We start from the raw sequence: 24,786 nt of genomic DNA on the forward strand, positions 1-24,786 counted from the left end.
CACCCAAAAGTCTTCGTTACATTTTGAATGCTTAGCAGGACAGGAAATGGTCCAATTTACCGCTTATCAAGATAACATCCCTGGTCCTCCCTACTGCCTGCCTCTGATCTGGCGGACTCACTAAACGCAAATGCTTCATTTGTAAATAACCTCTGAGTGTTGGAGTGTCCCTGGCTATCGGTAAATAAAAAATACAAAAGACAATTGTGCCTTTTGGTTTGCTTAATATAAGGAATTTGAAATGATTTATACTTTTACTTTTGATACTTAAGTATATTTTAGCAATTTGCCAACGTTTACTTTTAATCAAATAAAATAAAATGTATTGGTCACATACACATGGTTAGCAGATGTTATTGCGAGTGTAGCGAAATGCTTGTGCTTCTAGTTCCGACAGTGCAGCAATATCTAGCAAGTAATATCTAACAGTTCCACAACAAAAACCTAATACACACAACTCTAAGTAAAGGAATGGAATAAGAATATATAAATATATGGATGAGCAATGTCATTATCAGTGTGGCATAGGCTAAGATGCAATAGATAGTATAGAATACAGTATATACATATGAGATGGGTAATGCAAAATACAGTATGTAAACATTACTAAAGTGGCAGTATTAAAGTGACTAGTGTTCCATTTATCAAAGTGGCCAGTCTGTATGTAGGCAGCAGCCTCTCTGTGCTAGTGATGGCTGTTTAACAGTCTGATGGCCTTGAGATAGAAGCTGTTTTTCAGTCTCTCGGTCCCAGCTTTGATGCACATGTACTGACCTCGCACTCTGGATGATAGCGGGGTGAACAGGCAGTGGCTCGGGTGGTAGTTGTCCTTGATTATCTTTTTGGCCTTCCTGTGACATCGGGTGCTGTAGGTGTCCTGGAGGGCAGGTAGTTTGCCCCCGGTGATGCATTGTGCAGACCGCACCACCCTCTGGAGAGCCCTGCGGTTGTGGGTGGTGCAGTTGCCATACCAGGCGGTGATATAGCCCGACGGATGCTCTCAATTGTGCATCTGTAAAAGTTGAGGGTTTTAGGTGACAGGCCAAATTTCTTCAGCCTCCTGAGGTTGAAGAGACGCTGTTGCGCCTTCTTCACCACACTATCTGTGTGGGTGGACCATTTCAGTTTGTCAGTGATATGTACGCCGAGGAACTTAAAACTTTCCACCTTCTCCACTGCTGTCCAGTCGATGTGGATAGGGGGGTCCTCCCTCTGCTGTTTCCTGAAGTCCACGATCATCTCCTTAGTTTTTTTTACATTGAGTGAGAGGTTATTTTCCTGACACCACACTCCGAGAGCCCTCACCTCATCATTGTTGGTAATCAAGCCTACTACTGTTGTGTCGTCTGCAAACTTGATGATTGAGTTGGAGACGTGCATAGCTATGCAGTCATGGGTGAGCATGGGTCTCCCGAGTGGCACAGTGGTCTAAGGCACTGCATCGCAGTGCTAAATGTGCCACTAGAGATCCTGGTTTGAATCCAGGCTCTGTCGCAGCTGGCCGCGACCGGGAGGCTCATGGGCGGCGCACAATTGGTCCAGGGTAGGGGAGGGAATGGCCGGCAGGGATGTAGCTCAGTTGATAGAGCATGGTGTTTGCAACGCCAGGGTTGTGGGTTTGATTCCCACGGGGGGCCAGTATAAAAAAAAAATGTATTATATATATATGTATTCACTAACTGAAAGTTGCTCTGGATAAGAGTGTCTGCTAAATGACTAAAATGTAAATGAGTACAGGAGTGGGCTGAGCACACACCCTTGTGGGGCCCCAGTGTTGAGGATCAGCGAAGTGGAGATGTTGTTTCCTACCTTCACTAATATCGTTTTCTATGAAGGTATCTTTACTTTTACTTAAGTATGACAATTGAGTACTTTTTTCCTCCACAGTGTGTGAGTTCGCTAATTCTCTATATGTTCAAGCAGCAAGTTTCCTAAAGTTAGCTCTCTGGACTCCTTCTCTTAATAAGAGAGGAGGATCAAATAATATAACTGAAATCAAATCAAATCACATTTTATTTGCCACATGCGCCGAATACAACAGGTAGACATTACCGTGAAATGCTTAAATGAGCATAACAAATAAGTATTGCTTGTTGTTGTTCATAAAAAACGATTTATATATTGCGCCAAATTTGCACGCACCCCCCATGTTCCATTACGTTGTCATGGAAAATATTAATGTTGTTTCCAACTAGCAATCAGCAACTGCCCAGTAAATCCGGCTTCATGTTGAACGTTGAGATGCCGAAACGGCTTCATGGTGAACGTTGAGATGCCGAAAGGCTAGTCTCTTTGGCAATGACAAAACGTGGCAAGCGTTGAATGTCAGCTGAAGAGACTGGTACTCAGCCTACTTTTCTGCATCTCAACTAAAAAGTAAATGGGGTGGGATTGGGTGCTCATTGTTGCAATGTGATGAACAGGCATCTGAGGCGCTGATTGGCTCAGCCTCCAATCAATGTTGAACGTTCACATTTTGATGACACCATGGATAGGTGGTTACAGGTGTGCATGCGAATCATTTCGGTCATCTTCAGAATTACAAACGTGTTCTGGGATCAAACAAGGCTAGTATTTTGCTAGATTAATGAAAAGTTACGTTAACCAGCCATAATAACTGTGTATGCAATACAACCCGTTCAAATCAAATTAGCGAGCGAACTGATTAGCTGACTAAATTAGCTTTAGCTTCGAAGTCTGAAAGTTTGTGTTAGCGAACTATCGCTAGCATGGTTTGTTTATCCAGTACGGAAGATGTTTTGCATTTCAATTCACATAACATTCGTCTACTTGCCGCCAGTTGAGTTAATATTGCGAAGAGAGTCTGGTTGTTCATTGTTTGTGTGTCTGAAAATAACTAGCTAGTTAACGTTACATAGTACCACATGAAAGAGGAAAGCTAGCTAAAGCTAACCATTGCAAGTAGGACCTCGGTGACAGTGAAAAATGATACATTTTTCCCCTAACTTTGGTAGCAACCTAGCAATGCAGTTCTCATGCTTCCCGTTGTGTTGTGGGTAGGCTGGGTAATGGATGGGTGACTAATGGATTTGGATTTCCTCAATTGGATATGTTTTATTTTCCAACAGTTCTGCCTGCACTGCCGACTGACAAATGAAAAAACGTTGTGCAAATAAACCTTTGAAAAGAACTCTCAAAGGAAATGCCATTGGACTCAATATGTTGGGAATTGGCAAGATGCCTAGGTATGTGTTTCTATGACATTTAGTTTGCTTAGCTACAAACTCATTGTGTTTAACAATTATCTTTTGCTTTTGAAAAGCCACATCTTTTAGAAAACTCTTTTTTTGTCACCACAGCTCTCAGTCTGTAGCAGTGCATTTCAGCCCAGTCCTCAACCGCAGTGACTACTACTTTGTGAGCCAGGTACCCTCTCCAGGAGTGGTTGTCCAAGGCAGAATCGTCCAACATGCGTTTACCCCTGCTTTAGTGCTTCAGAATAATGCCCAAAGGTGAGAGATCCCTTATTTAAAAGGTAATTAAGGATTTCAAACACTTGTGTCAATCTCATGTCAGAAATGTATTATAGGATTGGCGCACTATGTCTAGAAACAGAAGAATCATCCAAGAAAAATCCTTCTCTCCTGCAACCTGCAGGTAAATTGCTATTCACTTGACTGCCGTTTCATAAGAAGCCTACTGTACAGAGTAAATCCAATCCTTGACATAATGCTTATTGTTTTCATGTAGTTGTGTTGTCAGGTGATGACAAGGAAGAAACCTCTGTCAGTTCTGGTGCGCCAACGTCAGGGACCAGTCACTCCTCACCAACGCCCTCTGGTGGCAGTGTGGAGACAGTCGATGATGACAATGACTTCACAATCAATTACTTTGCCAACTCCAAAACCAGACTACCAAGGAAGAAGCGAATGAAAGACCCGGTATCAGAAACACTCAATGCTGTGTAGCAGTAGTCTGTCAGTGATCAAAGGTCAATTGGATTTTTGATAAGAATCTTGACTGGTAAAACGACTTAGGTCACTCAAATGTGACATGTCCCTTGACTATCTGTACACACCAAATACAACCCTAATGTATGTGATTTTGTTTATAGCTATTAACACCATCTCTGTTATGTCATGTTTTTCATTTATTTTAATCCTTCCCTTAACAGTTTGGGAAGTTGGTCCCTGACAAACCCACCACAAAACGGCGAAGAGTCAAACAGGATCATCCCACATCACCACCTCCTAAAAGGACATCTGCTTACGTTTCTGAGGGGATTGATGTGGTCTGCAGATGTATGAGAGTGGGGACAATGCGAAGGACGCCTCCCAAGCATGTCACCGTAAGCTTATTTTTATCATTTCAGTATAATATTGAAAACTGTCCAGTATTCCTCTGACTCAGTTTATTTGACTCTGTTTCAGTTTACAGCAGAGTACATCCAGATCGATGAACAAGGTAAGAAAACCCTTCAGTCTGAATTTGTGCCTTATTGGGATGAACCACAGGAGGTTGGTGGCACCTTAATTGGGGAGGACAGGCTCGTGGTAATGGCTGTAGCGGAATTAGTGGAATGGTATCAAATACATCAAACAAATGGTGTCCATGTGTTTGATTCCATTCACTCCACTCCAGCCATTATTATGAGCCGTCCTCCCCTCAGCAGCCTCCACTGGGATGAATATATGAGCAGCCAAGAGCTGAGATGAAGCTGTTAAAAGTGAGTGATAAAACATTGAGGTATGTAAAGGCCTTAATAAATGTTTCCATCCCTAATCTGATAATGTCAGTGCGGCTGTGGTCGTATAGTCTGGCCAGCTGTGCGTGGTGCCATGCACGAAGCTTGCCTGCCCTCTTCCTCAAGACCACCTCAGGGGAGTCCCAGCGCCTCCGCCTTCTGCTCAAGATGTCCCGAGCCAACGGGGGTGCCTGGTACGACAGCAAGGGCCAACGTGAGTATTACAGAACACTTCTCAAAGGCCTGACCAAGGGAACTCTAATACTGTAGATTTGCATACAGTACTGTATGAATTTTCGTCTGTAGACTCCCCAATGTAAATTCAGTCTGCTGACTTAATCTTAATTCCTTAGTCTATCAATCTGAAGTTTGTTGTCATCTTTCGGCAGATCTCGGCGAGAGCTACATAATCTTAGTGTTTGAGAATACGCTGTCTGACCTGGAGAAAGTTGAACTGGAGAACATTTTCAGAGAAATTGGCAGAGCAAATAATGCTCCTGAGGATTTCACGGTACAATTGCCATTTGTGGAGGCCAACAAAATACTGATGCATTCCTCCCAACCAACCCCAGAGAAGGTAAGCATGTTGAACATGTAATGTTACTGATGGGGCATGGTGGAAAGTTAATAAATGAAAACCATTAGGCATTTAATGGAGCATCATCCACAGACATAAAATCCATTGATGCTTCCTCAGGTTATTTGACGTGTCCTCTGTTTGTTTTTCTCTCTGCAGCAGATTTTAGAGCCCATTGCATGTCCACCTAAATCTCCTCCTCACCCAGCTTCATCATTTCTGCAGAAGGTATCCCAGGCCATTTCAGGTCCACCTAAACCTCAGCCCTCTGATGCGTTTCAGCAGCATTTGTTGGATTCCATTTGTGGCTCAAGTACACAGACACCATCTTCCAAGCCTCTTGCCCCAAGATGGATTGCACCTGCCCCACCACTGATCTCTCTTGCCCCACAACTGATTTCTCTTACCCCACCACTGATCTCTCTTACCCCACCACTGATCTCTCTTGCCCCACCACAAATCTATTTTGCCCAACCAAGGATCTCCCCTCCCCCAACATGCATCTCTCCTCCCCCAACATGCATCTCTCCTCCCCCAACATGCATCTCTCCTCCCCCAACATGCATCTCTCCTCCCCCAACATGCATCTCTCCTCCCCTAACATGTATCTCTCCTCCCCCAACATGCATCTCTCCTCCCCCAACATGCATCTCTCCTCCCCCAACATGCATCTCTCCTCCCCCAACATGCATCTCTCCTCCCCCAACATGCATCTCTCCTCCCCAACAGCACTCTCGTCCCCCAACATGCATCTCTCCTCCCCCAACATGCATCTCTCCTCCCCCAACATGCATCTCTCCTCCCCCAACATGCATCTCTCCTCCCCCAACATGCATCTCTCCTCCCCGAACATGCTTCTCTTCTCCCCCAACATGCTTCTCTTCTCCCCCAACATGCTTCTCTTCTCCCCCAACATGCTTCTCTTCTCCCCCAACATGCTTCTCTTCTCCCCCAACATGCTTCTCTTCTCCCCCAAAATGCATGTCCCCTGCCCCAATACAAGTCTTGGATGATGACGAAATAGTGGAGATTGAATCAACCTTCAAAGGGCCAGTCAAGAGGTGCATGACAATTCCCTTCTTCGTGCTCTTGTTAAAGGGATAAATAGACTACCTCTGCTAACCCCATTGTGATGTTTGGGTTGTCGTCTTGCTAGGGTAATACTGTACCCCCCTCCTCCAGCCAGAGGGGGGATATCTGTCACCAATGAAGACCTGCACTGTCTCAACGAGGGAGAGTTCTTGAATGATGTCATCATTGACTTTTACCTGAAGTGAGTGCAATCTGTATGATCTGCTTTTACATTGCTCACAGTGGTTACTGTAGTGGGTTAACATTGGTGTATGTTCAGTATCCGCATTCCTATGGAATTAAGTTGGTTAATTTTGCTTTGCGTTATACTTCATTGTTTGTAAAGGTACTTGGTCTCTGCAATGCTGAAAAAGGAGGATGCCAGCAGGAGTCACATGTTCAGCTCCTTCTTTTACAAGCGCCTCACCCAGACAGAGCAGGGGAAGACCCCATACTCTGAGGACCTACCGTAAGTACTGTAGTATGCCGACTGTACTTAACCAGCGCCCAATAGGTTCTAGCTCTGTGGGAAAATTATACTCAACCCCAACCGTTCATTCTAGTGTGAAGAAAAGGAGACACAACCGAGTGAGAACATGGACCAGGAATGTTGACCTCTTCCAGAAGGACTTCATCTTTGTCCCCATAAATGAATCGTGAGTCAAGCCTCTCGTGCGTACTATTACAGTATATACTCTGTCATAAATTGTCATGATATTGCTTTGCATCTTATTTAAGGTATGCTTTCCTCCCAAATGTCAAGAAAATGCCCATATATACAGTACCAGTCAAGTTTGGACACACCTACTCATTCAAGTTTTTTTATTTTAAACTATTTTCTACATTGTAGAATAATAGTGAAGACATCAAAACATATGGAATCATGTAGTAACCAAAAAAAGTGTTAAACAAATCAAAATATATTTTAGATTCTTCAAAGTAGCCACCCTTTGCCTTGATGACAGCTTTGCACACTCTTGGCATTCTCTCAACCAGCTTCATGAGGTAGTCACATGGAATGCTTTTCCAACAGTCTTGAAGGAGTTCCCACATATGCTGAGCACTTGTTGGCTGCTTTTCCTTCACTCTACTATCCAACTCATCCCAAACCATCTCAATTGGGTTGAGGTCGGGTGATTGTGGAGGCCAGTTCAACTGATGCAGCACTTCATCACTCTCCTTCTTGGTCAAATAGCCCTTACATATCCTGGAGGTATGTTAGGTCATTGTCCTGTTGAAAAACAAATGATAGTCCCACTAAGCGCAAGCCAGATGGGATGGCGTATCACTGCAGAATGCTGTGGTAGCCATGCTGTTTAAGTGTGCCTTGAATTCTAAATAAATCACTAACAGTGTCACCAGCAAAGCACCATCACACCACCACCTCCATGTTTCCCGGTGGGAACCACACATGCGGAGATCATCCGTACCCCTACTCTGCGTCTCACAAAGACACGGCGGTTGGAACCAAAAATCTCAAATTTGGACTCATCAGACCAAAGGACCTATTTCCACCGGTCTAATGTCCATTGCTCGTGTTTCTTTTCCCAAGCAAGTCTCTTCTTATTGGTGTCCTTTAGTAATGGTTTCTTTGCAGCAATTCGACCATGAATAGCCCAGTCAAAGCTATTCGCTGCTCTGGCACCCCAATGGTGGAACAAGCTCTCCCACGACGCCAGGACAGCGGAGTCACTGACCACCTTCTGGAGACACTTGAAACCTACCTCTTTAAGGAATACCTGGGATAGTATAAAAGTAATCCTTCTACCCCCCCCCATAAAAAAAAAGTGGTTGAATGCATCAATTTGTAAGTCGCTCTGGATAAATGATGTAAATGTAAAATGAAGGCCTGATTCACACAGTCTCCTCTGAACAGTTGATGTTGAGATGTCTGTTACTTGAACTGCAATCTGAGGTGCAGTTAATTGCCGATTTCTGAGGCTGGTAACTAATTAACTTATCCTCTGCAGCAGAGGTAACTCTGGGTCTTCCTTTCCTGTGGCGGACCTCATGAGAGCCAGTTTCATCATAGTGCTTGATGGTTTTTGTGACTGCACTTAATGAAACTTGTAAAGTTTTTTAAATGTTCCGTATTGACTGACCTTCATGTCTTAAATTAATGATGGACTGTCATTTCTCTTTGCTTATTTGAGCTGTTCTTGCCATGATATGGACTTGGTCTTTTACCAAATAGGGCTATCTTCTGTATACCACCCCTACCTTGTCACAACACAACTGATTGGCTCAAACGCATTAAGAATGAAAGAAATTCAACAAATTAACTTTTAACAAGGCATACCTGTTAATTGAAATGCATTCCAGGTGACTACCTCATGAAGCTGGTTGAGAGAATGCCAAGAGGGTTCAAAGCTGTCATCAAGGCAAAGGCTGGCTACTTTGAAGAATCTAAAATATATTTTGATTTGTTTAACACTTTTATAGTTACTACATTATTCCATATGTGTTATTTCATAGTGTTGATGTCTTCACTATTATTCTAAAATGTAGAAAATAGTAAAAATAAATTAAAACCCTTGAATGAGTAGGTGTCCAAACTTTTGACTGGTGCTGTATGTTTAAGTTTAGTTTACCTGAGTCATCTTCTCACCTCTTCTTTCCATCCATGTTAAAACACCCTCTTCACCCCAGGGCACACTGGTTCCTGGCGGTCATCTGCTTCCCTGGCTTAGAGGACCTCCAGCAGGAGCCCCAGTCCCTTCAGCAGCAGGAACCGCTGTCTCCAGACTCCCCATTCCCAGCCTGGTTGGAGGAAGTAGAGAGCGACCTGGACAAGTGCTTCCTGATGGACTTCACCTCCCCCAACCCCATGTCACTGTTTTTCAGCCCCCCCGGCAGCAGCACCAGGGGTCAGCCAGGCCCAGAAGCCTCAGACTGCGACCTCACCATAGGGGTGAGGCTGCGCGTATGCTCAAACGGTGGGGGAGGAGAGGAGCTGTGGTCGGGCATGAAGGAGGTCTGTGTGAGCCCCACCACCACCGGGGTCCATGGTCTGGGTCTGATAAAGAAGCAGCAGCTCCTCTCAGGTGTGTGAGGAGGAGAATACAGTCTAGTTGATTGTTAACTCTGCATTATAAATGGAATTGGATTTAGTGATGACAGCTCAACTGTAGAATTGGAAGCATGTGTCCTATGTTTTAGATGATTGCAACAGATCTGAAATAGAAAAGGATATCTTTGCCTTTTCTCCTGTTCAGGATTCAAATCAGGTAATGGATCTAAAAAAAAATATGTTTTGTGACAGCATATTCTATGTTTTCTATGTTAGTTCTTTTGACAGTATACTACTATCAGAGGGGGTGATTAGAGAAGAAGAATGTTACATCTGAATTCATGACTCTAAAAATCGTTCTCCCTATCAAGGACCAGTGCAATGAGAGTAAACAGCAGGACAGTGTTGATGTCTCCTCCCAACCCACTACCAGTAAACAGTAAGTTCCATGGGCTGGGGTTTTAACCTGCTCCTTTACCTTACAGCTGCCTTATAGACTGTTGTAGTTCTCACACTAGTTAAACATTATTCCTGCAAGAAAGTGTTATTCACTCATGTCACTAGATGGCACCAGGATCATTCTCTTGGTAAATCTTATCAGTTTGTGGTACATACAATGTCCTCATGGTGAGCAATACCTTGAATTATGATCATATCCAATCTTTTGTTTTTTCCTCAAAACAGACCTTGTATCCTGATCATGGATTCCCTAGGAGGCCATGCGAGGTCAGGGGTCGTGAAGATCCTGCAAGAGTAAGATTTTAAACTGCTATTTACTGTTTATCCACCTATCGGGTCAGCAACTCCTTTGCTACTGTAGTACGGACTGAGTTTGGACGTGTGTGTGAATGCAGATACTTAGAGGTTGAGTGGGAGGTGAGGAAACGCAGTCTGAGGAGTTTCTCTAAAGATGCGATGAGGGGCTCAAACCCCCAGGTCCCTCAGCAGGACAACTACAGCGACTGTGGCGTTTACCTGCTTCAATATGTGGAGAGCTTCTTCCAGGTGAGGACATGCATTGTTGACTTCAGTACATCAAAAATAAATAGGTTACTATAGGATGAATCGCGTCAGTGTATTTGTTTCTGACCACGTGATATGATCAGGACAGAAATACTGGTTAGAAAAATCTCCTGGCCCCACTAATGAGACTTCTACCATGCAAATAAGTCTTTTTTTTGTTGAATTTAGAATCCCCCACAAGATTTTGAGTCGCCCATGGACCTAAAGGAATGGTTTCCACTGATGCGGGTGAAGCGCAAGCGAGCAGATATCAGGAAGCTCGTCCTCAAAATTCAACAGCAACAAGAGGACACAAATGACTCATAACCTTCATTAAAAGGATATACTATTCAACACAATCAAATTCGCAATCATTTGATTTGGTGGGGTTATTTAGTCTCCCTTGGTCCAATGGACCTGGCTCAGAGTGACAGTACATTTAGTTCCTTTACCTCACTCTGTATCGCATTGTTACTGTGTGTGTGAAATATATATATATATATATATCACCTTTTTATTTATTTTTTAAGGCATAATAATTTTTCATAGCTGCACTTGTGACTAAGTATCTGTGTTTTGCTATGTTTACAGGTTTATTGGTTGATAGAATGGTGATGATTCTTCCCTTAGTTGTCGCATCACAGATTAAAATCGCATATAAATAGAGAATGTCTGTGAGGATGGAGCTTTGTTCTATAAAGGGTTCCGGTTTATTCTTAATGTCCTGTTATGTTTGAAAAATGTAATGTCAGACATGAGATTGTTGTAATACATTGTTTTGTACCTTTTGGAATGTCTCTTAAGTTCTCGTAGCGCTTGAATTATTTGTGAGGGGCACTTTGTTGGATTGCCCATCTGTTGAGCGAGCAGCCTAGCATTGTTACATTTCATTTGAAGTAGAAGAAAGTAAGTGAAAAATAAAGTGAATGTTTATGTACCAATTCTTGTTTGGTGGTCCTTTTTATAAAGCAGTTATTTTAAGGACCGGGTAGTTGCCTATGCATAAACAAGACTTTAGGGCTGTTATTAATTTCCTATTGACTAACCCACTTTAGGAGAGATATTGATTTAACTGCAGTTTCATCATGTGCTCTGCCTTGTCCCTTGGTTACGCCCATCTCTGGCTGTGGGATTCCCCTTGCATCCTGGTCTATGGGCTCAACAGAGCTGATGGGAGCTCAGCCTCAGATGTACTGCTCTATTAATCTGATTAAATTGTCCTCTGTTCCTCTGGCTCAGCCTCAGTGTAACAGCTCAACTCTCCAGTTATGTCACAGTACCTCCCTGAAAGACTACGCTTTCCTATCCTCAGTCTCGAATTGGCTAATTTGACTCTTCCCTGCCACTCTTCCTCAGGTTGTTGTCAATGAGATGTTCTCACTGATCTCAATCAATTATATGGTTGGATAAAGGTTAATTCCTCCAATGGTTCACCCTTGTGGTCAGTTACCCAGAACTACTGTTGGACTGGCATTGTGCTACATTGTGTGCAGTTGGTGTCTTTGACATGTGAACTGGACACTGAGGACAGGATTATAACATGAGCAAAAAAGTAAACATGTAAACATTTAATGTCACGTTTACATGCGTTCTCCCTGTGGGAAATGTGATACAATGGGTATCAGATGTCCTAATTAGATTCAAAAACCCATTATAGGTTTTCAATGAGGGATAGGTTGTCTTCAGGTGATGTCTTCAAAAAGTGTTAAATTACCAGCCTCTCAAATATTTATAGGCCTGAAGTTAGCAGTTTACACACCTTTATTGAAACCATTGTGATGTAGTATGCCAATTTGCATCAGTCTATCATCTGCCCTCTGTACTTTTCCCCATGATCATCTGGGGAAAAGGGGAAACCGTAATATCATTCAAAAGCAATCTGATAGCTGTAAACATTAAACAAGTAGAAATTCATGACAATTGCATTACTTTTATCTGTATCAAGTGCGAATAAATATCCTTTAACATAGACTAGATCATCTGTATTCGTATGTACTATCAAGTTATGCTGCAACTAATACAACTTCTCAAGCTTTATGCTACAGGTATCATTATGATGATGGTTACTGCTCCGGAAAGAAGCGCATTCCCAGTGACGTCATCTCTGCCTCCCAGCTGGACTTCAGTTTGCTCCGCTGTTGGTAGGCTGCTGCTGAAGTGCGGGTGGACAAGTACCAAAATAAAAGAGTTCGGATATTGTGTCAAGGATATTTTGTATGCGGAAATTTGAACCAGCTTTTCGTTGAGACACATCAAGAATACAGAAGTATCATTTTAGGGATACATTGTTGTAAGTTCCTCTTAATTAATCTTGCAAACCATTTAGCGAGCTAGCTAGCTAGAACCTGTAGGCTACACTTGTTAGCGCGTAGCTAGCTAACCGAGAGTGGGAGCTAGCTATCGTTAGCTAGTTATGTGATGGTGGAGCGATCGCAGTTTGCCAATACCAATGAGATAGATACAGTGACTATTTGTCAAAATACTGATATAGCTAGGTAACTTAAATTATCCGCATTAATTTGTATTTAGCGTTGCATTATGTCTCTAAAATGTCTTAGTGGAATTGTCTCTGGTATAGCTACAGAAGCTACCTAAGCCTGTCATTTGCATATGTTATAATAAGGTTCTAAGTTAGCTCATAACGGTATAACAAAGTTATCTAGCTCGAGCCTACCTGCTATTGTTCGGTAAATGTAGCCATTGGTTTGATAAATTACATATTTAACTAGGTAAATATGGCGACATGTGGCTAAAGCTGTCAAGTTAAAATGTATGTGCATATGACATTCATATTAGACACGGTAGTTAGTTTTATCCAATTGTTTGACAAAGCTATGAAGTAGCTGTTACTGTAACTGTTGATGAAAGTGCCATGCCATGATGCTTCAGTTGCCATAAAATAAGCATCACAAAATATTAAAGTGGAATAATTATGGCTTGTTATCAACAGCGGAGTTTAACCATCAAAGTAGCTATGTTCTGAAGGTAAGTCCTATGCACTAAGCCAGGGATCATGAACTAGATTCAGCCAGGGGCTGATTTCTTTCTTGACCGGATGATCAGGGGGCCGGAACATAATTACAAATAATTTGTAGACTGCAAATTGATCGCAAGAAGCCCAAACAGATATATTTGACTAAAACAAGCAGTTTAAACCCGCGGTCCGCTAGTTGGGTCACCCTGCACTAGGCTCATGGATAATGTGCTTAATTAATGTTGTCTGTTCTATATAGTAATAGATTTTGCTAGAATGCCCGCAAAGAAAAAAACAAGTTACTATCTGACAAGCCCGGAATGGCTTCCTTTAGGTTGTAGGCTAATGTTGCCTTGACCACTGACGCACCAGCACCTCTTCCCTACATCCTGTCAGGCTACAGCAGATATTCCAATGTATTTTCCATATCCTCTCTTCCATAGAGGGAACAGGAAGCTTGAGGCAGGCAGGAGGTTCTGTGTGTTCCAGGAAACCCTCCTTAACCTATGAACCTTGGTCTCCCCCATTACTGCACTGGGGTCTGCATCCCCTCATCAGACTGTTTTTCTCTTCATGGGCTGACTGCTGACCACACCTTACAAACTTCAACAGGCCAGACAAATATCTCTCTTCCGTTCAGGCTTAGGAGCCTTAAGAGGATTACATGTAGACTCAAAGCTACCCATATGGGACCTGTATTAGGTGGCTGGTTTGTTGTGATTAATGTGATAGTTGTCAACATGTCAGACATTGCCTTTCAAGGCCTCCTGTAGCTCAGTTGGTAGAGCATGGCGCTTGCAACGCCAGGGTTGTGGGTTCGATTCCCACAGGGGGCCAGTATGAAAAATGTATGCACTCACTAACTGTAAGTCGCTCTGGATAAGAACGTCTGCTAAATGACTAAAATGTTAAATTTTATATGCAATGTTATAATGCTGTAACATTGCATTTCTGATGTTGAACATTGTGGCCATTTGTGGTTTTTTAAGTTTAATAAAAAATGCTCCCTCTCTGCTGCTTTGGTGTTGAAGTCTGCGAGAGTTTATGTCAATCTTTAAACGGCACAAAGGATGTTACAGTTATGTGATGTCTTTGTAGTTATTGGTGATATTTCCTGTTGACGTCATCAAACATGGGAGTAGTGAACTGTGGGAAATTCTTGTGATATGGACAGACCATGTCCTTATCACGATGCGTGGGAATACTTTGGAACAGATTTCCAAAATTAAAATCACTTGGCGCTGATTTATATATATTTTTTTAGTCTTATGCCCAAAAAAATAAAAATAAGAATTTTGCTCAGAAAACAGTAGTCCATGCCCCGATGAATTGAGGCTGTTCTGAGGGCAAAAGAGGGTGCAACTCAATATTAGTGTATGTGATGGTATACAAATGTAAGCAAGGTTTGAAATTGTTTGTGAAATTGTATCTGTTTGGGTTTCTTGTAATCAATTTGTATTCTCTCAGTGTTGACCTCAAGTGACTGTGTCCAGTCAGCATCAAGTGGCCATCAGTCAGAGGTTTGGGAAGGTGTCCTGGCGACGCCCCTGCTTTCTCAGAATCTGTCAGATAGGCAGACCCCCCCCCCTCTTTGAATGGCCATTGCTCCAGTAGTGTATGTCTACCAAAATGGGTAAAACATTTAGTTTTGATAGCAGTAAGTTCTGGACGGTCATAACATAAGGCCTAGTTAGGCTTCGGTTAACTAAAAAAAAGTACAGGGTCCTGCTCTGCTCTGTGTTCAGGCTCAGCCTTGACACAATACTTTGATGTTGGGCATGTTCATCATCCTGATTAGCTCTTAACACTAGAACCGCTAAAGCAGTCATTTGGACTACTCATTATTTTGTATTACTCTGCCATTTTTAAAGTCATGCCCCCCTCTGTCCTTGACTTTTCCTAAATAAGTATATATAACACGCTGTCATTGTTAGAATCTTAATATCACAAACAGAACTGGAGTTATAACCAGTTTTAGGAGGGCGTGTAATTTCTTTGAATGTTTTTCCCCCTCTCGACGGTAGGGCCTGCTCCGCTCCTCCCAATAGTTGAAGGTGCTGTCTCCCGTTGATAATCACCCTGATAATTGCCTCTAAACAGAACCTACTCTATACCGAAACTAATTTCACACTTATAACAACAGATTAAATAAATGAAGTTAAAGTATGATAGGGGAGAAAGTGGGAGAATGGGTGAGTTGATGAGGGAGGGGAAGCGACCAATGCATAATTATGTAATCATCAACTGTGAATGAAGAACAGGGTGGGCCATTCTCTTGTATTGATCCATTCTAATTATAATATCGATGGTATGTACCCTACATCAGTCCACCGAATCCAAGCAGTCTTATCAGTCTACTCTGACCTACTTGGAGTACACAGTGAAAGCGGCGTAATTTACAATGGCAAGAAGACCAAGACGAATGGATGCACATGCTGCGTTAGCGGTGCTACAAAATCTGAATGAAAACAACTCAGATGGTGGGGAAGAAATGAATCATGACATTTCTGATGATTATTGTTCTGATTCTGAGCCTCTGCCTGAACCTACACCTCCAAGGCCTACGTGCAACAAGCCAGAACGGTGCAAGCTGAGCAGGTGCCCGCGCGCCCACCAAATTAAACGTTGAGACAGGAGAGGGGAAGAGACTGCACGGTTTCGATAGAACAAGCCGGTGCCAATGCTACGGGCCGATTATCAGCACAAAATGTAATCACTGAGAGAGCAGACCCTACATCTCAAGCAAAATATATCAGCAATGCACTCAACAGCTTTCATTGTTTGTGACATGGACATGCTCTAACTGATGCCATTGAGTGAAGACACACACCATGTAAGCACGAACGGACAATAATTGACTATTTGACTCATATCAACACTTATATTCATTATAATGCCATTATTGCTTTTGTGCTGATTTTCACTTTATCGAGCACATTTGGTGCTTGTAATGATGTTTAGGCTACTGACGTTTTCATCATTTCACCGCGAGTCTTGCTTATCATACGACTTGGTGGTTGGGGTATTTTTATTTTATTTTGACGTTATAAAAATAAGCTGTTACCGCGTTCCAACACACTTGCTTTCTGTTTCATAGTTGTAAAGACACTCCACAAATAAAATTGATTGAACACTGGAATGTTTGTGTTTTTTTGTTTTTACATATAGCCTACATTAACAAACGAATGAAAATGCTATTATTATTTCATTCTGTTACCTAAGACCTTCATAAACACAACCAAATTACAATTTATGTTATAGCATAAACAGTGCTTTCGGAAAGTATTCAGACCCCTTGACTTTTTCCACATTTTGTTAAGTTACAGCCTTATTCTAAAATGGATAAAAGTGTATTTATTCCTCCTCAATCTACACACTACCCCATAATGAGAAAGCAAAATTAGTTTTTAGAAATTTTAGCAAATTTATAAAAATAAAAAAAACTACCTTATTTAGATAATTATTCAGACCCTTTGCTATGAGACTTGAAATTGAGCTCCTGTGCATCCTGTTTCCATTGATCATCCTTGAGATGTTTCCACAACTTGATTGGAGTCCACCTGTGGTAAATTCAATTGATTGGACATGATTTGGAAAGGCACACACCTGTCTATATAAGGTCCCACAGTTGACAGTGCATGTCAGAGCAAAAACCAAGCCATGAAGTCAAAGGAATTGTCTATAGAGCTCTGAGACAGGATTGTGTTGAGGCATAGATCTGGGGAAGAGTACCAAAACATTTTTTCAGCATTGAAGGTCCCCAAGAACACAGTGGCCTCCATCATTCTTAAATGGAAGAAGTTTGGAATCACCAAGACTCTTCCTAGAGCTGGCTGCCCGGCCAAACTGAGCAATCAGGGGAGAAGGACCTTGGTCAGGGAGGTGACCAAGAACCCGATGGTCACTCAGACAGAGCTCCAGAGTTCTTCTGTGGAGATGGGATAACCTTCCAGAAGGACAACCATCTCTGCAGCACTCTACTAATCAGGCCTTTATGGTAGAGTGGCCAGGCGGAAGCCACTCCTCAGTAAAAGGCACATCACAGCCCGCTTGGAGTTTGCCAAAAGGCACCTAAAGGACTCTCGGACCATGAGAAACAAGATTCTCTGGACTGAAGAAACCAAAATTGAACTCTTTGGCCTGAATGCCAAGCGTCACGTATTGAGGAAACCTGGCACCATCCCTACGGTGAAGCATGGTGGTGGCAGCATCATGCTGTGGGGATGTTTTTTAGCAGCAGGGACTGGGAGACTAGTCAGGATCGACGGGAAGATGAACGGAGCAAAGTACCAAGAGATCCTTGATGAAAACCTACTCCAGAGTGCTCAGGACCTCAGACTGGTGTGAAAGTTCACCTTCCAAAAGGACAACGACCCTAAGCACACAGCCAAGACAACACAGGAGTGGCTTTGGGACAAGTCTCAATGTCCTTGAGTGGCCCAGCCAGAACATTTCTGGAAAGACCTGAAAATAGCTGTGCAGCGACGCTCCCCATCCAACCTGACAGAGCTTGAGAGGATCTGCAGAGAAGAATGGGAGAAACTCCCCAAATACAGGTGTGCCAAGCTTGTAGCGTCATACCCAAGAAGACTTGAGGCTGTAATCGCTGCCAAAGGTGCTTCAACAAAGTACTGAGTAAAGGGTTGGAATACTTACGTAAATGTGATTATTTCAGTTTTTTTTTTTTTATTAGAAAACAATTCTACAAACCTGTTTTTGCTTTGGTATTGTGTGTAGATTGATGAGGGGGAAAAAACAATTTAATCAATTTTAGAATAAGGCTGTAACGTAACAAAAGTCAAGCAGTCTGAATACTCTCAAAATGCACTGTATGAAATGTAGAAATTACATTGTTAGAATGTTGCAGTCGGAATGACTGCTCATTAGCTTGAAGGGCGGTCCCTCGAGGCCCAGCAGTTCTAGTGTTAAAGGAAAAATCCACCCACTAATTCCTTTAATTTACAGTGTTAAATAACACTATTTTCTGTGAACAAATGTTTCATTTTGGCGTTCTAATAAGGTTGGTAGCAACATGGAAAATCGTTGTGGAAATCTGTTGCAGCTCAAGTCGACTACAAAAAACCCAATGCAATGCTTTCTATGGGCTGGCTGGCTAGCTAGCACACAATACCAAAGACAATATCAGCATGTGAAGTAGCTAGTTAGCTGTAAAATCACCTAAACAAACTAAAATCAAATCACATCAAATTTTATTTGCCATATGTGCTGAATACAACAGTGAAATGCTTACTTACAAGCCCTTAACCAACAATGCAGTTTAAGAAAAATAAATTTAAAAATCAAATAATTAAAGAGCAGCAGTAAAATAAAATAACAGTAGGGAGGTTATATACAGGGGGTACTGGTACAGAGTCAATGTGCGGGGGCACCGGTTAGTCGAGGTAATTGAGGTAATATGTACATGACGGTAGAGTTAAAGTGAAAATGCATTAATAATCAACAGAGTAGCAGCAGCGTAAAAGAGGACGTTGGGGTGGGGGGGCAATGCAAATAGTCCGGGTAGCCATGATTAGCTGTTCAGGAGTCTTATGGCTTGGGGGTAGAATCTGTTAAGAAGCTTTTTGGACCTAGACTTGGCGCTCTGGTACCGCTTGCCGTGCGGTAGCAGAGAGAACAGTCAATGACTAGGGTGGCTGGAGTCTTTGACCATTTTTAGGGTCTTCCTCTGACACCGCCTGGTATAGAGGTCCTGGATGGCAGGAAGCTTGGCCCCAGGGATGTACTGGGCTGTACGCACTACCCTCTGTAGTGCCTTGCGGTCGGAGGCCGAGCAGTTGCCATACCAGGCAGTGATGCAACCAGTCAGAATGCTCTCGATGGTGCAGCTGTATAACTTTTTGAGGATCTGAGGACCCATGCCAAATCTTTTCAGTCTCCTGAGGGGGAATAGGCTTTGTCGTGCCCTCTTCACAATGTCTTGGTGTGTTTGGTCCATGATAGTTTGTTGGTGATGTGGACACCAAGGAACTTGAAGCTCTCAACCTGTTCCACTACAGCCCCGTCGATGAGAATGGGGGCGTGCTCAGTACTCTTTTTTTCTCTGTAGTCCACAATCATCTCCTTTATCTTGATCACGTTGAGGGAGAGGTTGTTATCCTGGCACCACACGGCCAGGTCTCTGACCTCCTCCCTATAGGCTGTCTCATCATTGTCGGTGATCAGGCCTAACACTGTTGTGTCGTCGGCAAACTTAATGATGGTGTTGGAGTCGTGCCTGGCCATGCAGTCATGGGTGAACAGGGAGTACAGGAGGGGACTGAGCACGCACCCCTGAGGGGCCCCCGTGTTGAGGATCAGCATGGCAGATGTGTTGTTACCTACTCTTACCACCTGGGGGCCGTCAGGAAGTCCAGGATCCAGTTGCAGAGGGAGGTGTTTAGTCCCAGGGTCCTTAGCTTAGTGATGAGCTTTGAGGGCACTATGGTGTTGAACGCTGAGCTGTAGTCATTGAATAGCATTCTCACGTAGGTGTTCCTCTTGTCCAGCTAGGAAAGGGCCGTGTGGAGTGCAATAGATATTGCATCATCTGTGGATGTGTTGGGGCGGTATGCAAATTGGAGTGGGTCTAGGGTTTCTGGGATAATGGTGTTGATGTGAGCCATGACCAGCCTTTCAAAGCACTTCATGGCTACAGGGTCGGTAGTCATTTAAGCAGGTTATCTTAGTGTTATTGGGCACAGTGACTATGGTGGTCTGCTTGAAACATGTTGGTATTACAGAATCAGTCAGGGACATGTTGAAAATATCAGTAAAAACATCTGCCAGTTGGTCAGCGCATGCTCTGAGTACACGTCCTGGTAATCCGTCAGGCCCTGCGTCCTTGTGAATATTGACCTGCTTAAAAGTCTTACTCACATCGGCTACGGAGAGCTCGATCAAATAGTCATCCGGAACAGCTGATGCTCTCATGCATGCTTCAGTGTTGCTTGCCTCGAAGCGAGCATAGAAGTGATTTAGCTCGTCTGGTAGGCTTGTGTCACTGGGCAGCTCGCGGCTGTGCTTCCCTTTGTAGTGTGTAATAGTTTTCAAGCCCTGCCACATCCGACGAGCATCAGAGCCGGTGTAGTACGATTCAATCTTAGTCCTTAATTGACTCTTTGCACGTTTGATGGTTCGTTGGAGGGCATAGCGAGATTTCTTATAAGCGTCCGGGTTAGAGTCCCTCTCCTTGAAAGCGGAAGCTCTACCCTTTAGCTCAGTGCAGATGTTGCCTGTAATCCATGGCTTCTGGTTGGGGTATGTACGTACGGTCACTGTGGGGACGACGTCATCGATACATTTATTGATGAAGCCAGTGACTGTTGTGGTGTACTCCTCAATGCTATCGGAAGAATCCCGAAACATATTCCAGTCTGTGCTAGCAAAACAGTCCTGTAGCTTAGCATCTGCGTCATCTGACCACTTCCTTATTAACCGAGTCACTGGTGATTCCTGCTTTAGGTTTTGCTTATAAGCAGGAATCAGGAGGATAGAGTTATGGTCAGATTTGCCAAATGGAGGGCGGGGGAGAGCTTTGTACGCGTCTCTGTGTGTGGAGTAAAGGTGGTCTAGAGTTTTTCCCCCTCTGGTTGCACATTTAACATGCTGGTAGAAATTAGGTAGAACGGATTTAAGTTTCCCAGCATTAAAGTCCCCGGCCACTAGGAGCGCTGCCTCTGGATGAGTGTTTTCCTGTTTACTTATGGCCTTATACAGCTCATTGAGTGCAATCTTAGTGCATGCATCGGTTTGTGGTGGTAAATAGACAGCTACGAAAAATATAGATGATAACTCTCTTGGTAAATAGTGTGGTCTACAGCTTATCATGAGATACTCAACCCCAGGTGAGGAAAACCTCGAGACTTCCTTAGTATTAGATTTTATGCATCAGCTGTTGTTTACAAATATACACAGACCGCCACCCCTTGTCTTACCGGAGTCAACCGTTCTATCCTGCCAATGTAGCGTATATCCCACCAGCTGTATGTTATCCATGTCGTCGTTCAGCTACGACTCAGTGAAACATAAGATAATACAGTTTTTAATGTCCCGTTGGTAGGATAACCGTAATCTTATGTCGTCTAATTAATTTTCTAATGATTGAACATTGGCTAATAGGATTGATGGAAGAGGCAGTTTACTCGCTCGCCGTCGGATCCTTACAAGGCACCCCGACCTACGTCCACGATATCTCCGTCTCTTTCTCATGCGAATGACGGGGATTTGGGCCTTGTCGGGTGTCTGTAGGATATCCTTCGCGTCCGACTCGTTGAAGAAATAATCTTCGTCCAATACGAGGTGAGTAATCGCTGTCCTGATATCCAGAAGCTCTTTTTGGTCATAAGAGACGGTGGCAGAAACATTATGTACAGAATAAATTACAAATAACGCAAAAAAACAATTGGTTTGAGGGCAGTAAAACGGCTGCCATCTTCTTCGGTGCCAAACTGCACTTTCAATTTAGGAGTCTACAATCTCACCATGTTCAACCTGCTGATTGATGTGCCTCACAGAGTAGAGTCTGACATTCACAACGGCAGATATACTTTTGAGAAGATGGGGAAACGTTGCCCATGCTAAGTCAGTGGGCCGCGCGGTGCATTCTGGGACAAGGAGCGCTCTACTTCATGGTGTGAATGGGAGTCTATTGGGCGCTAGCTCAAAACTCAACATTAGCACGAATTTCGTCAACAAGAAATACAACATTACCAATCTTTTCCGAGATGTGAGATAATAAACTTGCTATCTGTAATGTCGTATAGCTTTGGAATCGTGACATTTCGTACTTTCGAGGAAAATAGGCACGTTTCTCGACATACTCTATACACACACACATTGAGAAGGGATTGCATGATGATTGCGTGAAGCTTAGCAACTGCGTGACTCAGCATGACAACGTGAACGCGATTGGTCGACAGTCTGCTGGGTGGGGCGTTATATGTTCCTTCATTCATAGGAATCCAATCTCCTTTCTCAAATATCTCAGGCAACGGCACCATGCAATGCACCCTGGACTAAAGAGGCAGACTGATAGGAAAAATGTGCTAGACCCTCCATAAAATTACAAATTTCTTGAGGTAGGAATATCGCAAAAATATGATCAAAGGCTCATTCGAGAGAAGACATCCTCCCTAGTTATGACATCTGCCAGTATTAAAATCTGACATGTATGATGGACGTTTTTGCGATCTAAAAGCTGTATTCCTATTAACTTACAGTGTAATGAGAGTGACTTTCAGTGCTACGTCATACCGGACGGATTTCTGCCTGTTTGAACGCCAATAACTCAGATACACATGAAAACATTAAATGACCCAGGGAATCGATAGAACATCACTCAGAGATGCAGAAAAACAATATACACATAAAAAATGGGTGAACCTTTTACTTTAACAAGAACGCCATTGTAAAGATGAGGTCAGTGTCATTTAAAGCAGGGCAATGGGGCACATCACATTTTTTACCAAACGTTCACATTTTGTTCTCCTTGTGGTACAGTGGACTTTTTAAGTATACAGCATGTATGGTTTACATATTATAAAATATTTAAGGGATATCTATTTTCAGCATACAAACCTTGTTTGAATAAGCTATGCTCCATATTTTAGATACATAGTTCCAAGATCCCAGTTATGGCTGATTTATCTCATGGCTCACTGACCTGGACACTGACCCAGCCTTCCCAAGCACACTTTTTCATCTAATGCAGGGCAGTAGCCACACCTGTTGTCTCGTCTATTACCCTGTCTTTATTGGTTGGGACTTTGACATGAAGGCAGTTTTGAAGTGTAGCCTTTGTTTCCCTTTTTATCCCTATCAGTTTATGATAAGGCTCATGTTCTCCCCATTGATGGTTTCTCATCAATGATAGTGAGTGACGCAATGAAATGGGGCGTATCTAGTTTGCTGGAAATAATTAATTGGTTGTGCCAATGACCATGTTTTCAGAGAACAACAAACTAATCTTAGTCAGTCGTTTCTTCAAAGCTTTTCAAAGGAGGTTTGAGTATCTGGCCCGGTGGGTGGGGGGGGTTAAAAAACACTCCAGACTCAGTTGGTAGAGCATGGCACTTGCAACGCCAGGGTTGTGGGTTCGATTCCCACGGGGGACCAGTACGAACAAATATGAAAATGTATGCACTCACTACTGTAAGTCGCTCTGGATAAGAGCGTCTGCTAAATGACGTAAATGTTAATGTTGAACGTCTAAAACTATACTGAACAAAAATATAAACGCAACATGTAAAGTGTTGGTCCCATGTTTCATGAGCTGAAATAAAATATCCCAGACATTTTCCATATGCACAAAAAGTGTATTTATCTCAATTCCTTTTGCACACATTTGTTTACATCCCTGTTAGTGAGCAATTCTCCTTTGCCAAGATAATCAGCATGATCATTACACAGGTGCACCTTGTGCTGGGGGCACAACACAATGCCACAGATGTCTCAGGTTTTGAGGGAGCGTGCAATTGACATACTGACTGCAGTAAGGTCCACCAGAGCTGTTGCCAGAGAATTGAATATTCATTTCATAAGCCGCCTCCAACGTCATTTTAGAGAATTTGGCAGTACGTCCAACCGGCCTCACAACCGCAGATCACACATAACCACACCACCCCAGGACCTCCACATCTGGCTTCTTCACCTGCGGGATCGTCTGAGACCAGCCATCCGGACAGCTGATGAAACTGGTTTTGCACATGTAACCGACTTCAGTGGGAAAATGCTCACCTTTCGATGGCCACTGACACGCTGGAGAAGTGTGCTCTTCATGGATGAATCCCGGTTTCAACTGTACCGGGCAGATGGCAGACAGCATGTATGGCGTTGTGTGGGTGAGTGGTTTGCTCATGTCAACGTTGTGAGGCATAAGCTACGGACAACGAACATGGTTGCATTTTATCGATGGCAATTAGAATGCACAGAGATACCGTGACGAGATCCTGAGGCCCATTGTCGTGCCATTCATCCGCCACCATCACCTCATGTTTCAGCATGATAATGCACGGCCCCATGCCGCAATTTCTGGAAGCTGAAAATGTCCCAGTTCTACCATGGCCTGCATACTCACCAGACATGCCACCAATTGAGCATGTTGGGGATGCTCTGGATCGACGTGTACGACAGCGTGTTCCAGTTCCCGCCAATATCCAGCAACTTCACACAGCCATTGACGAGGAGTGGGACAACATTCCACAGGCCCCAATCAACAGCCTGATCAACTATGCGAAGGAGATGTCACGCTGCATGAGGCAAATGGTGGTCACACCAGATACTGACAAATTGCTTTTGACGAACAAATCGTTCTGGAAAAAACTGTGCGCCCCTCTGCTGAATTTTGAAATCCCGATGTGGCCCTCGAGCCAAAATTATTGCCCACCACTGGGCTAGGCCAATATCTGCAAAAGAGGACATCAGACCAGAATAAATATAACAGTAGGCCT

At 43.3% G+C, this 24,786-nt stretch overlaps 2 protein-coding genes across 5 annotated transcripts in view; both read left to right on the forward strand.

The window, feature by feature from the left end:
* Positions 1 to 6,059: 6,059 nt before the first annotated feature.
* On the forward strand, positions 6,060 to 11,287 carry LOC121544414 (sentrin-specific protease 6). Its single transcript, XM_041854350.2, has 10 exons — positions 6,060 to 6,343; positions 6,439 to 6,555; positions 6,700 to 6,822; positions 6,917 to 7,009; positions 9,003 to 9,397; positions 9,513 to 9,580; positions 9,735 to 9,802; positions 10,048 to 10,116; positions 10,218 to 10,368; positions 10,555 to 11,287. The coding sequence occupies exons 1-10, from the start codon at positions 6,264 to 6,266 to the stop codon at positions 10,690 to 10,692; spliced, it is 1,302 nt and encodes a 433-aa protein (XP_041710284.1). The 5' UTR covers positions 6,060 to 6,263; the 3' UTR covers positions 10,693 to 11,287.
* Positions 11,288 to 12,501: 1,214 nt separating this feature from the next.
* LOC121545102 (unconventional myosin-VI) overlaps positions 12,502 to 24,786 on the forward strand; it is a 97,661-nt gene continuing 85,376 nt past the window's right edge. For all 4 annotated transcript variants that reach the window (XR_006659342.1, XM_041855494.2, XM_045217586.1 and 1 more), the window contains exon 1: positions 12,502 to 12,655. The gene's annotated coding sequence lies outside the window, so the exon portion shown is untranslated. The remainder of the gene's footprint in view (positions 12,656 to 24,786) is intronic.

This window comes from Coregonus clupeaformis, unplaced genomic scaffold (assembly GCF_020615455.1).
Source record: "Coregonus clupeaformis isolate EN_2021a unplaced genomic scaffold, ASM2061545v1 scaf1135, whole genome shotgun sequence".
Classification (NCBI taxonomy): domain Eukaryota; kingdom Metazoa; phylum Chordata; class Actinopteri; order Salmoniformes; family Salmonidae; genus Coregonus; species Coregonus clupeaformis.

Excerpts from the sequence above, each read along its gene's own strand:
- LOC121544414 (XM_041854350.2), top strand. The coding sequence starts at position 6,264 with ATGTCCCCTGCCCCAATACAAGTCTTGGATGATGACGAAATAGTGGAG. Across the intron at positions 9,581-9,734 it reads CTGTTCAGGATTCAAATCAG|GACCAGTGCAATGAGAGTAA; the intron begins GTAATGGATCTA and ends CTCCCTATCAAG. Across the intron at positions 9,803-10,047 it reads CAACCCACTACCAGTAAACA|ACCTTGTATCCTGATCATGG; the intron begins GTAAGTTCCATG and ends TCCTCAAAACAG.